This window comes from Stigmatopora nigra, chromosome 7, assembly GCF_051989575.1.
Source record: "Stigmatopora nigra isolate UIUO_SnigA chromosome 7, RoL_Snig_1.1, whole genome shotgun sequence".
NCBI lineage: Eukaryota > Metazoa > Chordata > Actinopteri > Syngnathiformes > Syngnathidae > Stigmatopora > Stigmatopora nigra.
Window position 1 is genome coordinate 16,285,770 of NC_135514.1, and position 13,592 is coordinate 16,299,361.

The following is a 13,592-nucleotide window of genomic DNA, read 5'->3' on the forward strand; positions in this document are numbered from 1 at the left end:
TCCTTGAAAGTTCCAAACATGGAGCGAGTATTTGACCCGTGTGCGTGTGCTTCTGTGTGCTTTTGTGTGTGTGTGTGAGAGAGAGAGAAACACACACGGCATGACGTGCCACTCTTCTTTCCTGAAGCTGATGGCGGAAATAGTGGCCAAAATGTGCCACTGCTCTGCATTATTTTGAAAGGCATAAGCGGAAATATCTGCTAGCGTGACTAACTTGACCACCTTCCTCTCCCCCTCTCTCAGCAGGTCTATCCAACATGGAGTTGGCGTGCGAGGGGAACCAATGATAGCAACATGATAGTCGCCGAGTTGTGCCGGACGAAGCAGCATTCCCGGGGAGGTAAGGACGTTAGTCGCCCGCCGCCGAAGAGCAACCGGAAGCGCTACAATGTTGAAAGAACTAGCTGGTGCTCGCGACATCGAATGTAACGGGGCGCCGCAGCTGTGTTGTCTGCGTCCGTGATCTGACACGGTCGAGCGAGCGAGCGAGCGATAGATAGATAGACGGGCACCTCAACTGTCCTACAAGACCGCCTCGATCCCACCCCCCAAAGGACAATTTCCATGGACGAAAAAACAAATAGGGCCGAGCGACGTGACAGCAGCCACAGCCGCTGTCCAATAATGGAAGTGGCGGTCGCACGGCTTGACGGCTGGGCTCCGCACCGTCCGTGTCAGTCCGTTCGTTCGTCCGTCCGTCCGTCCCAGCGCGTGCCTGCCCCTGGCGTGTCACGCGATGCCTCGCTACTCTGTGACGTAGTGCGTTTATTTCCGGACCGGGGGTCGCGCCAAGCCCGTCTATCCGATCCGTCCTTCTCACCACCGTGATCACGCACCGTGGGTGGAGCGGGCCAACAGTGACACCGTAAACATTAGCCAGTCGGCCTCACTGCTGATTCCGTACTGTACGTGGAAGATAGCTCTTCTCGTGCGCCCTAAAAGTCCCGGCCCGGGCAGGCCCAGGCATCTTCCCTCTTTCTATCCTTCCTCACAGAAAGCCCACCAAATGAGGTGGGAAGTACTTGGCAACGCTCCTTGTAGTTGGCTAGCATATAGGAGCACATTTCTGGAAAATTGGCAGATTTTCAAGCGGAGACTTTGGCCACTTCTTTGGCGAGCCTGCAGCCCACGGGGCAACGCCGATGGCGCGCAGGTAGCCCTAACCCAGGGCTGGGCAAACTATTCCATAAAGGGCCGCAGTGGGTGCGGGCTTTGGTTCCACCCGATGACAGGAAACCTTTCTACCAATCTGGTATGTTAGAAGTGCAATCGGTGGATTGCAGTCGGCTTCTGGCTTCAGCACAACCCCCGTTGGTTCAACTGGGTCTGTGTCTGTGCTGAATGGCCCGGAACAAAAAGCTGCACCCACCCGCAGCGGCCCTCAAGGACCTCTTTGCCCACCCCTGCCCTAATCACAACCACTCTCCCCAAGTCTGGCGCTCGGGCTTCCGTCCGTACGTTGGCGCACGCAAGCAACTTTACAGAGTGGAATGCACTGAAACTTTCTCTGTAAAAAGGAAGTGAAGCGATGACGCTTTAGAAGAACTTTCCATTTCCTGTGCCGCAACGCTGTGGGTCACACGACCGCTACATTATTTCTTCACACCGTGGCGTCAAACGGGAAACACCTGAAGGCTCCCTTCCCTTTTGAGACAATTTGACTGGCGGCCACATATTTATGGTAGATACATGTTTTTGGGACGTATTCATGTGTGCTCTTGATGGCGAAGCTTTAAATCTCATTGTACTTGACAACAAAGGCATGGCTTCGGGATCAATTCGATTGTCGCCATGACGAGTATTTGTATTTTCTTTTTTTGTGCCGACCCTTGCATTAACGGGGCTCACGGTCAGAGCGGGCAGGGCTCACCAGAGGCAGTCCGGGTTGTAGCCCAAAGGACAAGCGGCTGGGGATTTTTGGAGTCGCGCCCCTCACGGCAGACCAACGGGGGGAGGGTTAGAGGAGGCAAGAAAATGAGGGGAAGGGCCACTTTTGCATGCCAAGCGCCCGGACAGAATGTTTGCCGACCTTGACGCGCGCTATGACCTGTGCCGTGGCAGAGGCGACGGCATGACGGAGGACCAATGCCCGCAGCTGGTGGACTACTTTGTGGTGGCGGGCCTGGACCCAGCGGGGGGGCCATGGCGACCCCTGGACGACGGGGGCAGGGCCCCGGCGCCCCGGGGGGCGGAGCCCGTGACCGACCTGGCGGTGATTGCCAGGGGTCTTGGCGAGGAGGTGCCCCAGGGCTTCACCTGCATCGACAAGACGCTGGGCGGACACTCGGCCGAGCTGGGGGGGGGCTTCATCAACAACCCGCGCCTCTACCTCTGCTACAGGAGGGGCCACGACAAGCCGCCCGTTCTGGACATCGGGTGAGCTTCCGTCGCCGCTGAGCTTTTGCTTTTCACCCCTTGCTTTTAACCCTAACCCTTTTGTGACCTACCCAGGGCGTTAACCCTAAGCCCCCGTACTCCCGAACCAATGGCCCGAGGTTAGGGCCCAACCCTGGAGTGGGCAAACCGGTCCCGGAGGCCCGCTGCGGGTGCAGGTGTTCGTTCCAACCGATCCAGCACTGACAATTTAACCAATTGTGTTTTCTGTGGAAAATATAAACCCCTGGCTGCAATCCCCCGTTTGCACAGCAGATAAGGTCAAAAAGTGTCTTCTTTGTGGTTGGAACGAAAGTTTGCACCCACGGTGGAATACTTTGCCCATCCCTGGTCTAAGCACAACGCCCTGTAAGACCGATCAAAAGGCCCAGGTTTAGGGATTGGGCCCTGACCCCAAACCCCGAGTCCAGCCACAAAATCCCTTCCCGTGGTCCCCTTCGATCCATCCGCTCCAAAGGATTGGAGAGGAGAAAACGTGTAACCCGCACCACACCACTCAAGCAATTGGACTCTCTCGATTGGACGTATGAGTTGGTACCCGATGAATCTTATCGGCGCGATACTCGGCTATCCGGTCTAGCCGTTGCGGAAGACTCATTTCAGTTGGAGTCGGCTTGTCGCGTCGCCAGTGATTCACTCGGCGATATCCTACTTTTCAGTGGAATCTCAAATTCACGTTGACGCATCGATAATTACGGCAAGGCTCTGGCGTCGCACAAAATGTGACATCCAGTCAACCATTTTGACGCGGGCGACGTCGGGACGCTCCAGTGAAAGTCTCGTGCGCTTTCCTTCTACTTGGGGAGAGCAACAGGCGGGAAACGGAATAACCAATGCTTTTGCGCCCGCACAGGTTGCTGCACGAGGGTAAGGAGCAGTTGAAGGCGGGCTGGTACGTGATCGAGACCACCCCGTACAGCCGTTCGGCCAGCCTGAGCTCGGGCGCCGGCCCGGCGGCCCACCGCGTCTTCCTGACGTACCGCCGGGCGCCGGACCTGCGCTCGCTGGGCGTCACCGACGTGGGCGTCCTGCTGCCCGGCAAAGGCGAGGCGGCGCCGCACACGTTCAGCCGCGTGGACAAGAACCTCAACACCGGCATGGTGAGACTCGAGCCGGCCGGCCGGCCGGCCGGACGTTTGGGACGAGCCACGAGTCTGTCCGCTCCGCTCTGCTCAGTGGGGTCCCGCCATGTCGCTGTGCTACAAACGAGCGGTGGCCAAAGCCGACGCCTTGGTCTACGAGGCGGGTGAGCGCGCGCCCATCCCGACGGCTGTCGACGTGCCGCTCATTGGGTCTCATTTCAGGTCTGCTGAGCCGCTACCCGGCCGACGACCTGGACGCCTTCCCGCTGCCCGAATCGGTGCCCGTCTTCTGCCTGCCCATGGGCGTGTCCCTGGAGAGCTGGCCCGTGGACGCCAAATACCAGTTGCCCGTCTTCTCCACCTTTGTGCTCACCTCGGCCAGCGGCGACAAGGTAAGCCTTCATTTAAAAAGCGCACCACCCAAACCGCCCCCCGCCGCCTGTCGGAAAACAAGGGAGAAGCGCTTGCCCGCCCCCCCCCCCCCCCCCCCCTCCATGGAGGCGTCCGTCCAGATGTCAGCTAGACGTCCCCGCTTTCTGAGTTTGACGTATTGAATGAGGAGGGCCAGCGCTCATGGATGAACGGCCGACACGGGATTTGTCCCACGCACGCAGGTGTACGGCGCGGCCATCCAGTTCTACGAGGCCTTCCCCAGGGAGGTTCTGTCGGAGCGCCAGAGCCTGCGCCTGGGCCTGCTCAGCGTGGTGGACCGCCGACCCTTCCCGGAACGCGCCCTTCGGGCCAAGAAGAGCATCTGCGTCCTTTCGCACTGGCCCTTCTTCAGCGTCTTCCAGAAGTTCCTCACCTTCGTCTATCGATACTCCGTCTCGGGACCCCACGTGCTGCCGCTGGAGAAGTCAGAAGGCGCAAACGTCTGCCCCGGCACCACCCGGGGGCCGGCAAAGCAACGCTCTCCTTCCGTTGCAGGCACATCTCCAGCTTCATGCGCAACGTGCCCTTCCCGTCTCCCCGGCGACCTCGCATCCTGGTCCAGGTACGGCCACGCCCGTGCCGCCCATGCCGCCCGGGTCAACGCGGGTTAACCCGGAGCCCTTTGCGTCGCAGCTTTCGCCGTACGACAACCTTCTTCTCTGCCAGCCCGTCTCCTCGCCGCTGCCCCTCAGGTGCGTTTTGCGTGCGCGCGTCGTCTACGAAAGTTGACCTTGTCGCGTGGCGTGGATAGCGGCGCCAGCTTCCTGAAGCTCCTCCAGAACCTGGGCCCGGGAAACGCCTGCACGCTGCTGCTGGCCGTGCTGACGGAGCACAAAGTGTTGCTGCACTCGCTGCGCCCCGACGTCCTGACGGCCGTGGGCGAGGCGCTCATCTCCGTAAGCCGGCGTGCCCTGGGCCAAATGGTTTGACGCGCCGTCCTCCCGCTGACGGCCCGCTGACGGCCCGCCTCTTTGCCCGCAGATGACTTTCCCACTGCGTTGGCTCTGCCCCTACATCCCGCTGTGCCCGCTCCAGATGGCCGAAGTGCTCCTGGCGCCCGTGCCGTTCATCGTGGGTGTGCACTCCAGCTACTTTGACTCCTACGACCCCCCCGCCGACGTGGTCTGTGTCGACCTGGACACGAACGCCGTCTTCCAGTGAGTTTGCCGACCGACACCCTTTAGCGTGGCAGCGTTTGTCCTGGTCAGGCACCAAAGTCTGTCGATTTGGAAGTATGGGAGCGCAAGACTGATGTGTGTGTGTGTGTGTGTGGGGGGGTTCTTCTTGGTCATCTCCTCTTTTGCCACTTAGAATTGTACTTGGGAGCGACCGTTCACATTTACACGCCCAGAGATGTTTTCTCCCCTTTACCTGCGTTCGTCATCGGCGAGGGGGAAACGATGACGTGACGTGGGAACGGCTCGTCCGAGTGTCGGCGTTTCATCGGTCTCTGCCCTCTGTCGCCCTTCAGGTCAGAGGACAAGAAGCCGTTGACCTGGCGATCGTTACCCCGGAAACCGGCAAAGCTTCTTTTCAGTACCTTAAGCGACCTACACAAGACCCTTGAACAGAGTAGGCAGTCCGCCGTGCGTGCGTGCGCGCGCGCATGCGCCAGGGTGGCCGAGCTTCCCACGCATCTCACCCAGCGGCGTCAGTCTGCTCTCCCGGCCAGGAGGAGGCCACGCTGGACTTCCTGCTGACGGACTTTGACCAAGTGTACCGGCGGCGGAAGCAGCTGGAGCTGGAGATTCAGGAGGCTTTCCTACGCTTCATGAGCGTCCTGCTGAGGGGCTACCGCGCCTTCCTGCTGCCCATCACGGAGGCGCCCTCCGACACGGCCACCGACTGCGGCTCCCTCTTCAATCTGCAGGGTACGCCCCGGCTCCCGACGCCGCCCTCCCGGAATTGGCCGGATGACGCTGCTCTTCCCGCGCTCAGGCTTCCTGAAATCCCGCGAGCGGGCTCAGCAGAAGTTCTTCTGCCAGCTGACGCGCACGCAGATGTTCACGCAGTTCATCGAGGAGTGTTCCTTCGTCAGCGACCGTCACGCCTGCCTGGAGTTCTTCGACGAGTGCGTGCAAAAGGTGGGTCCCTTTTGGCCGTGCTGGAGCCAGGGGCAGCTTTTTGCTCAACATTGCGGAAACTCGTAGACGTCGGCACTCTGCCATGTTAACGAGTCCTCGGTCGTCCCTTTCCACGTACGGGCGGCGGCCTTTTGAGGAAAGGCATTTTGTAGAAGAAACGTAGGATGGAGGCGATTAGTTTCCGAACTTGGGCGCTCAATGACCAATCCGGCGGGAATTGCAAGCACGTCGCTTTGCGAGAGACGAGATCCCAGAGCGGAATTTGGGCCTTTCTTTGTTGACCGCCGACGTTGACTTTGCTCTTAGCCTACTCTGTCCCACAGGTGGACGTGGAGAAGCCAGAGGAGGTGCGACTGGTGGATGTGGACGAGGGTCCCTGCGGCGAGCGCACCGTCTTCATCGTGCCGCCCGAGGAGCCAGTGGAGGAGGACGGCTCCGAGTGCGCCGCCTGCTACAGGTGATCGATTGACAGCGGAGGACCCACGTGTGTTTAAAAAAATAAAAATAAATAATAATAATAATAATAGTTGTCTTTTGCCCCTCTTGTGTAGCTACGACACCTTTCCGCTCTTGAAGCCGGAGCTTTTTGACCGGCCGCTCGACCAACTCTGTGTCCCTGCCAAGGGCGTGGCGCCCAGTAGCCCCGCCCCCAGACGGACCAAACAGGTACGCCGAGCAATAAGGAAATCAGAGAAATTTTAAACGGAATCACGAAAAGCCACCAGGAAAAGAAAACACTATGAAAGAGGAGTTTATGCATAGCCGGTAAGAAGCTTAAGAAATTGAACTCGTCACAAAATAAGGGGGGGGGAATAAGAGAGCTTGAGAAAATGGGTGCACGAAATGGATCCCGGGCAACCGCCTTTTCCCCAATGCGCCGGACCGGCGCAATAGGGAGTGTGGCTTTTACCATTTGTGGGGCAGGAGCTGAAGCTGGCGCAGCGGCGGGCGCAAACCTGCTGCGGCTCGGCGGACATGTGGTGCAAGTGCCTGCTGGGCCACGTGTACGGCTTATGGTTCATCTGCCTGCCCGCCTACGTGCGCACGCAGAGCGCCAAGGTGCCCGCCCTCCACGCTGCCTACGATGTCCTCAAGCACATGGAGGGGAGGAAGGTGCCGCTGCCCGACGAGGTGAGCCCAGCCCCTCTTTTTCTACGTTGCCTCCATTGCCTCCGTTGGCCCGCGTTAGCCCGCAATAGCCCGTGTCAGCGTCTGCGCCAATGATTGCTCCATGGGTCCCTGCTTTTTTGTGCCTTTCAGGTGTGTTACCGGATTCTGATGCAGCTGTGCAGTCAATACGGTCAGCCCGTGCTGGCCGTTCGCGTGCTCCTGGAAATGAAAAAGGCGGGCATCACGCCCAACACCATCACCTACGGCTACTACAACAAGGTAGGTGAGAAAAGCGGCTGTCCGAGAGCAGATGTATACTTCAAACTTTGCCCCGCCCATGCAGGCGGTCCTGGAGAGCAAATGGCCGTCCACTCACCGGGGCGGGCGCTTGCTCTGGGCCAAGCTGAGGAACGCGCTGCTGGCCGTGGCCCTTTTCAGGCAGCCCGTCAAGCTGCGCCGGGACGGCCCTGGCCCCAAACGGGGGGACCTGGCCGGCCACTCTCCGTCGCCCGGAGAGCGGCGCCTCGTCCCCCGCCGGACTTTGATCCGGCAGGCTAGCTGGAGCGGGCTGAGCGAAAGCTCCAGTCACGAGTCCCTCACGGGATCCTTGGCCAAGAGCAGCAGCCTGGGCAGCGTTCTGACGCCCGCGCGACGTAAGTTGTCCGCACCCCCGTAGAAATATCGCCCAAACGCACGTCGAGCTCCCTCGTCTCGTTGCAGTGGCCGACGCGGGCGGCGACGCCGCCTCGCGCAAGCCGCCCGTGGCCCCGCCCGGCATAGGCGTCGCCGTGCGCCGGAGTGACATCTGCTTGTCGGCTTTCTATGCCGAGGCGGCGGAAAACGACAACGAGGACCCGTACAAGTCCCGAAGGTGACGCGAACCGCCGACAAGCAAAGCGGATAACGGTGAGCCCGCTCCGCTGTCGCGCTCACCCTTTCAAACACCCCCGCGCCCTTCCTCCCTCAGAGCGGCGATGGCCGCTGAGGCGGCGGCCGACGAGAACCACAACAAAGTGTCGCCGCGGGGCCCGGGCCTGGCGGGAAGGCTACAGCGGCTCCTGACACCCACTCGCCACCGGGCGGCGGTTCGACGTGCGGCCAGCGTGGGCGAGCGCCGGCCCGGCGTGGGGTCCTCTGCCCGCCGGGCTTCTGAGCAGCGTCGCTCCAGGAAGGTTCTAGAGGCGGAAACGCCAGCGGGAGGCAAAGAAGGCCTCGCCGGCGCCACGTCGGAGGTGACTCCGCGTGCACCCCGCACCGTATCGTGCGACGGCGCGGCCGCCGTGACGCTCATGTTTGTACTCTTGAATAGAGCTCCTTGTCGCCGGGAAGCGACGCCGACTCGGTGGAAGCGCCCCGAACCCAGCGCGACTCTTGGGACGCAGAGCGAGACGAGGAGGGAACGGAGGTAGGCCGAAACGGCGGGGCTTCGGCTCGACCCCCTAACCCGACCGCCGCCGCCTCTGTATGAAGTTTGCACTGATGGCAACGTGCCCGTTTGAGGTTTTGATGTCGAGCTGCTCGCGCTGTCGCTCCTGCGGCTTCCTGGTTTACGACGAGGAGATCATGGCGGGGTGGACGCCCGACGACTCCAACCTCAACTCCCGCTGCCCCTTCTGCGGCGCCTCCTTCGTTCCCTTCCTCAACGCGCAAGTCTGCCCTCCAACCAGGCCCGGCAGGTGGGAACCGCCGTCGCACTTCCCTTCCCGGGACATACTGACGTGCGTACGTACCGTCTTCTGCCAGCGACGGCGAAGTCGCGCCTCCCGCTTGCAACGGCGCCGGCGAGAGCGACGGGACGGTAAGTCTAGGCGGCGCGGCAATGTCGGGGGCGGAAAGCTTGGGGGCGCGGCAGGACGCGGCTCAAACGCCGCAGTTTCTCCCCCAGGTGGCTGTGGCATACGTCAGTCCGCTAGTCTTGCGGAAGGAGCTGGAAAGTCTGTTGGACCACGAGGGCGAGGCGGTTCTCGGGCAGCCGCAGTTCCTGGAGAGCCACTGCATCATTTTCTGGAATCTCCTGTGGTTCTTCCGCCGCCTGGGCCTCCCCAGCCACCTGCCTCGGCTGCTGCGCCCGGCCACCCGGCCCCCGCAGGTACTCTGTGACCGACGCCCACTTTGGGCTTCGGACGCTAAGTCTTTTCCGAACGAGCCCGTCTGCGTATTTCTATCGCACCAAGCAGAGGAGCTTTGAAGCACAATGTTTTGGTTTGAACCTCGTTTGTTAAAAATGCATGTCACGCCGCGGTAAGTGACGGGTTAAAATTGGCATTTGAACGCGGCCAAATTTGAACAAACGCGGGCGATGACTTCAGCTGAGCGGCCAAGTCCACTCTATGGACCTCTATATCTATCTATATCTTACTGCCTGAGATCCCTGGGAATCGGTGCCCAAAAAAGACAAATAGTCTGCGGTATTCGACGCTCGAGAGAGTCCTCGTGGGCCGGCCGGTGGCCGTCCCTCTGCCGGTGTTTGCGAGGCGAGAATGAATGAGTCTTGACCCCTCAGCAATCGGAGGCCCCTCTCCGGGTGAGGCCCATGTGGGACACCCTGACCCCGGACCCCGACTCCTGGCCGCCTCTCTACGTGCTATGGCGTCTTCACAGTAAGCGACGCGGGTCAGCGGCTCCCCCCGTCGCACGGGCCTACTCTGTTCGCCGCTCCAGCCTCCCTCTCCCAACAGGCGGCGTGCCCGTGCGTGACTCGCGCCGGCGACGCCACAACCATCCATTTACACTGTCCTTCCTGGAGGAGATCCTGCGCTGCGTGGGCATGAACGAAGTGCACAAGGCCGTCACGCTCTTCTTCGACACGGTGAGCCGCCACAGCCGCGACTCGGCCACCCCGCCGCCGCTTCGCAGGTAAGACGCCGCGTCGTCTCCGCCTTACTTTGCCGCCTCGCTATTTTCCCTGACGCGATTTCCACGCCCGAGCGCAGGGGTGTGTACCGAGAGTTGTTGTTTCTCAGCCTGGCGGCCATGGGCAAAGATCATGCGGGTAAGCGTGGCCACCCGCAAAGTCCCGGCCGTCTTAACCGTCCCGGCTGATGACGCCCCCCCCCCTTTTGCCGGCAGCCGCTTTTGACAAGAAGTACAAAGCGGCCTACTCGCGGCTGGTCGGCGTCCTGGGCAAAGACGAGCTGCGTGATCGGCGCGCCCAGCCCCCCGGCGCCAAAGCTCTGGACTGTCGACGGAGCTTTCAGACGCCGCTCCAGTGCTGATACCTCATCGTGCCCCGCTTCCGACGTAGTCGGGTAGCAAAGTCACACCTGGTGCCGCACCACCTAACCATGAGGAAGGCCAGCACACTGGGCAGGAAATGTCACAGGATTGGAACTGTTGTGTTTCCTTTGTAATTTATTTTGCTTACTGTAAATGTCTGGGTTCGTTTGTTTGTATGTTTTTTTTTTTTTTAGAAAATAAAAACAACAAACATGTCGGAGTGAAGATCTTTATCGACGACCCAGTAGCGTGTCCGGCTCACGAGGGAGCAATACCAGGTGAGTACTTAGCAATGGTCAGGGGTGCCATATTTACTTTTTGAAATTTGGCAACTTCTGCTACAGAGCAAACCCTGATTTTCGCCCAATGATTAAAATATGGTTTATAACCCCTAACCCTGGGAAACATTTAAATTTGTCTCATATTTGTCTGCCTGTTAAAAAAAAAGTTGTTTTCCCTCCCCCAGCGTTTTAAAAATGCAAAAATAAAAAATCTCCACGGAGCCACCCAGGCAAGAGAATCAGACTCGGGTTGGTTTGATGACGTCACCTTCATTTCACGTGGGCCGGACCATTTTGGATATCATACTTAGAGGGTTAGGGGATAGAGAGTTGAAAAGCAAAATGTCTTTATTTGTTAATTTTCTTACAACGATTTTGAAGTGTGTTACTGTCAACTCGATCTTTAAACACTTCAATTTATAAACAAGCAACCAAAATGTTAAGAGCTTGTTTAGAATCTGATACCTTTATGGTGCACGTCATAAAAAATGAGAATATAGAGATGAAATGAAACTCATTAATTGTTAACACTAATCATTGTACTTATACTTGTTTACGAGGGGCAATGTTGTGACACTACTTGCACGATAAATGTAGCCCCTACGGAGTACAACTGTTATCCTGTATAAAATCTCGCGAGAAATTAAATAACTGCATACAAGTATTTTATTTTGTAAAACGGAAGTCTCCATTTTGAAGGAACACAATGACGTCACTTCCTTTTTCGCCACGCTCCTCGCAAACGGCACATGTTAGCGAGCTCCAAATGTTTGTCGGAAGAATTTGGACTGTGTTCATCCGTAAAAGGACGTGAGTACATTCTATCATAATAACTCTAAAGTTGGCTATTTGTATCTCTGTGTTGTACATGCGCCGCAGTTGTAATGTTGCCCTAGTCATGGGCTAGTAGTTACTGTATTGACGACATGGCGTCCATGTCTAGTCGGCGTTTGCCACCCTCTGAAAAACAAAAGACATGCTATTGAATTGGAAAAAAACGTTTTATTTCTTCTAATTCGAGATATATTTACAAAGTAACACAAAAATAGTAGTTTAATATTGCCAAAATGTTTACTAAGAAGACCCGGATAATAGTACTATGAAGACCCGGACAATAGTACTATGAAGAGCCGAACAATAGTACTATGAAGAGCCGAACAATAGTACTATGAAGAGCCGAACAATAGTACTATGAAGAGCCGAACAATAGTACTATGAAGAGCCGAACAATAGTACTATGAAGAGCCGAACAACAGTACTATGAAGAGCCGAACAATAGTACTATGAAGAGCCGAACAATAGTACTATGAAGAGCCGAACAATAGTACTACTACTACTAATATTCATTATCTTTGGAATTTTCCACTGCCTACTATTATTCCGGTGCCTACTATTATTCGGGTCTTCATAGTCAAAGTAGTACTAAAATTATACAGATTTCGAAGGGGGCTGGATGTTAATTCTTTCCCACCCTCTGGAAAACAACAACAACAGGATATTGGATTGAAACAATGTTGTATTTCTTCTAATCCACCATCTATTGACAAAGTAACACAAAACTAGTGTTTAATGTTATTAAAATGTGTTTTATAGTAGTACTAAAATTATACAGATTTTTGATGGGGGAGAGAGAGAGAGATGGAGTCCAACCCTTGTTGCACATCAACACGCTCATTTCAAAACAACATTTTTTAAATAAACTTGGAAAATAAGTTTCATCTAACCTTACACTAAACATAATTCTAATTTTGTTCTGCATTTTCATATATTCCTTTTTCCCGGCCGGCCGGGTTCGCTGTTTATTCCGCTTCCAACCTGATTTTCACTATCGATGGGCTGTTTGCTTTCATATTCCCTTCAAAATATTCTGAAAATGATGCACACAAATGTCCTCACAATGGGATGACGCACGACCACTTGCCAACGATAAGTAATATATATTCCTCGTAATAGAGATCGCTACGCCATTTGTGCTGAGTGATGGGGGGAAAAACACTGTTATACACGAAAGAGATGCAGCAAAAAAGACTAGTGCGCTATAATCATAAACAGCCACATGTCTTGCTTTCTCGTATCTCGAAATTGGTCTTGTATCTAGAGATTATTTGCTCGAAATTTTACTCGTATCTCGAATTCCTCGTATGTCGAGCTACCACTATATATTGTCAATTTTAAATGAATATATATATATTGTTGTGCCTTGTATTTTTTTCAAAGTAAAAAGTACTGCAGCTGTAAATAGTTCGGGAAACACATTCTAACTCCATACTACTTTACAGGTTCTTCTGGGCGCCAACGCAAGTCGTCTCAAGATGTCGTCTCATGTAAGTTTCTTCTAATTGATTTGAATTTTAATTGACTATAACCCTAACCCTGAAACTAGTTTATTCTTAGGCATGATTGATGACATAACCCGCAATTGGTCTTGAAACCCAAAATGCCTCCCATACGCTTTGATTTAAAAAGTATTTCCTATTAATATGGTCTCTTGCTGCCATCTTGTGGCTGTTTTGAAAAAGTTCACCATACAATTATTTTCCCGACCCAAAAACTCAGCCATCCTCTTTGATTTAAAAATTACTTCCCAGTAATATGATCTCTTGCTGCCATCTTGTGGCCGTTTGAAAAAAGTGCACCCTGCAATTATTTTTTTCCGACCCAAAAACCCTGCACTATTGTCCAGTAATATGGCGCCCCAAAAGAGTGACCCCCCCCCCCCCCCACAAACACACACACACACACAGTCGGTCATTAAAAGGCTTTCGGTTTATGTGATAGATGGGACTTTTTTCCCCCATTTTGTCATCCAGAGTGGGACGAGTTGTCGTCAGACGAAGAATCTAAAGAGCAGGACGGTTCCCGGTAGGCGTGCCAGGAGGCCGTCTATCCGTCTGTTTTCCAGGGAAGTTGGAACCGACATCTCCCCCCTCCCCACAGGTCCTTTGCCACTTTGGCCAACAAGGTGAACCGAGGCCTGCCTGTCTTCAACAAGG

General features: G+C 55.9%; 1 protein-coding gene across 3 annotated transcripts; it reads left to right on the forward strand.

The window, feature by feature from the left end:
* Positions 1 to 174: 174 nt before the first annotated feature.
* On the forward strand, positions 175 to 10,533 carry dennd4b (DENN/MADD domain containing 4B). Of its 3 annotated transcripts, none has more exons than XM_077720309.1 (28): positions 175 to 340; positions 2,062 to 2,376; positions 3,248 to 3,494; positions 3,571 to 3,640; positions 3,699 to 3,868; positions 4,091 to 4,332; positions 4,404 to 4,470; positions 4,542 to 4,600; positions 4,660 to 4,804; positions 4,890 to 5,065; positions 5,380 to 5,480; positions 5,564 to 5,779; positions 5,847 to 5,992; positions 6,316 to 6,449; positions 6,520 to 6,658; positions 6,917 to 7,123; positions 7,253 to 7,381; positions 7,446 to 7,755; positions 7,823 to 7,973; positions 8,070 to 8,334; positions 8,412 to 8,507; positions 8,603 to 8,778; positions 8,846 to 8,900; positions 8,976 to 9,191; positions 9,606 to 9,702; positions 9,781 to 9,958; positions 10,036 to 10,094; positions 10,172 to 10,533. In XM_077720309.1, the coding sequence occupies exons 2-28, from the start codon at positions 2,072 to 2,074 to the stop codon at positions 10,315 to 10,317; spliced, it is 4,302 nt and encodes a 1,433-aa protein (XP_077576435.1). In that variant the 5' UTR covers positions 175 to 340; positions 2,062 to 2,071; the 3' UTR covers positions 10,318 to 10,533. The 3 variants fall into 3 exon arrangements, with proteins under 3 accessions (XP_077576435.1, XP_077576436.1, XP_077576437.1); XM_077720310.1 differs by having other exon boundaries at positions 8,988 to 9,191; XM_077720311.1 differs by having other exon boundaries at positions 6,544 to 6,658.
* The last annotated feature ends 3,059 nt before the right edge of the window (positions 10,534 to 13,592 follow it).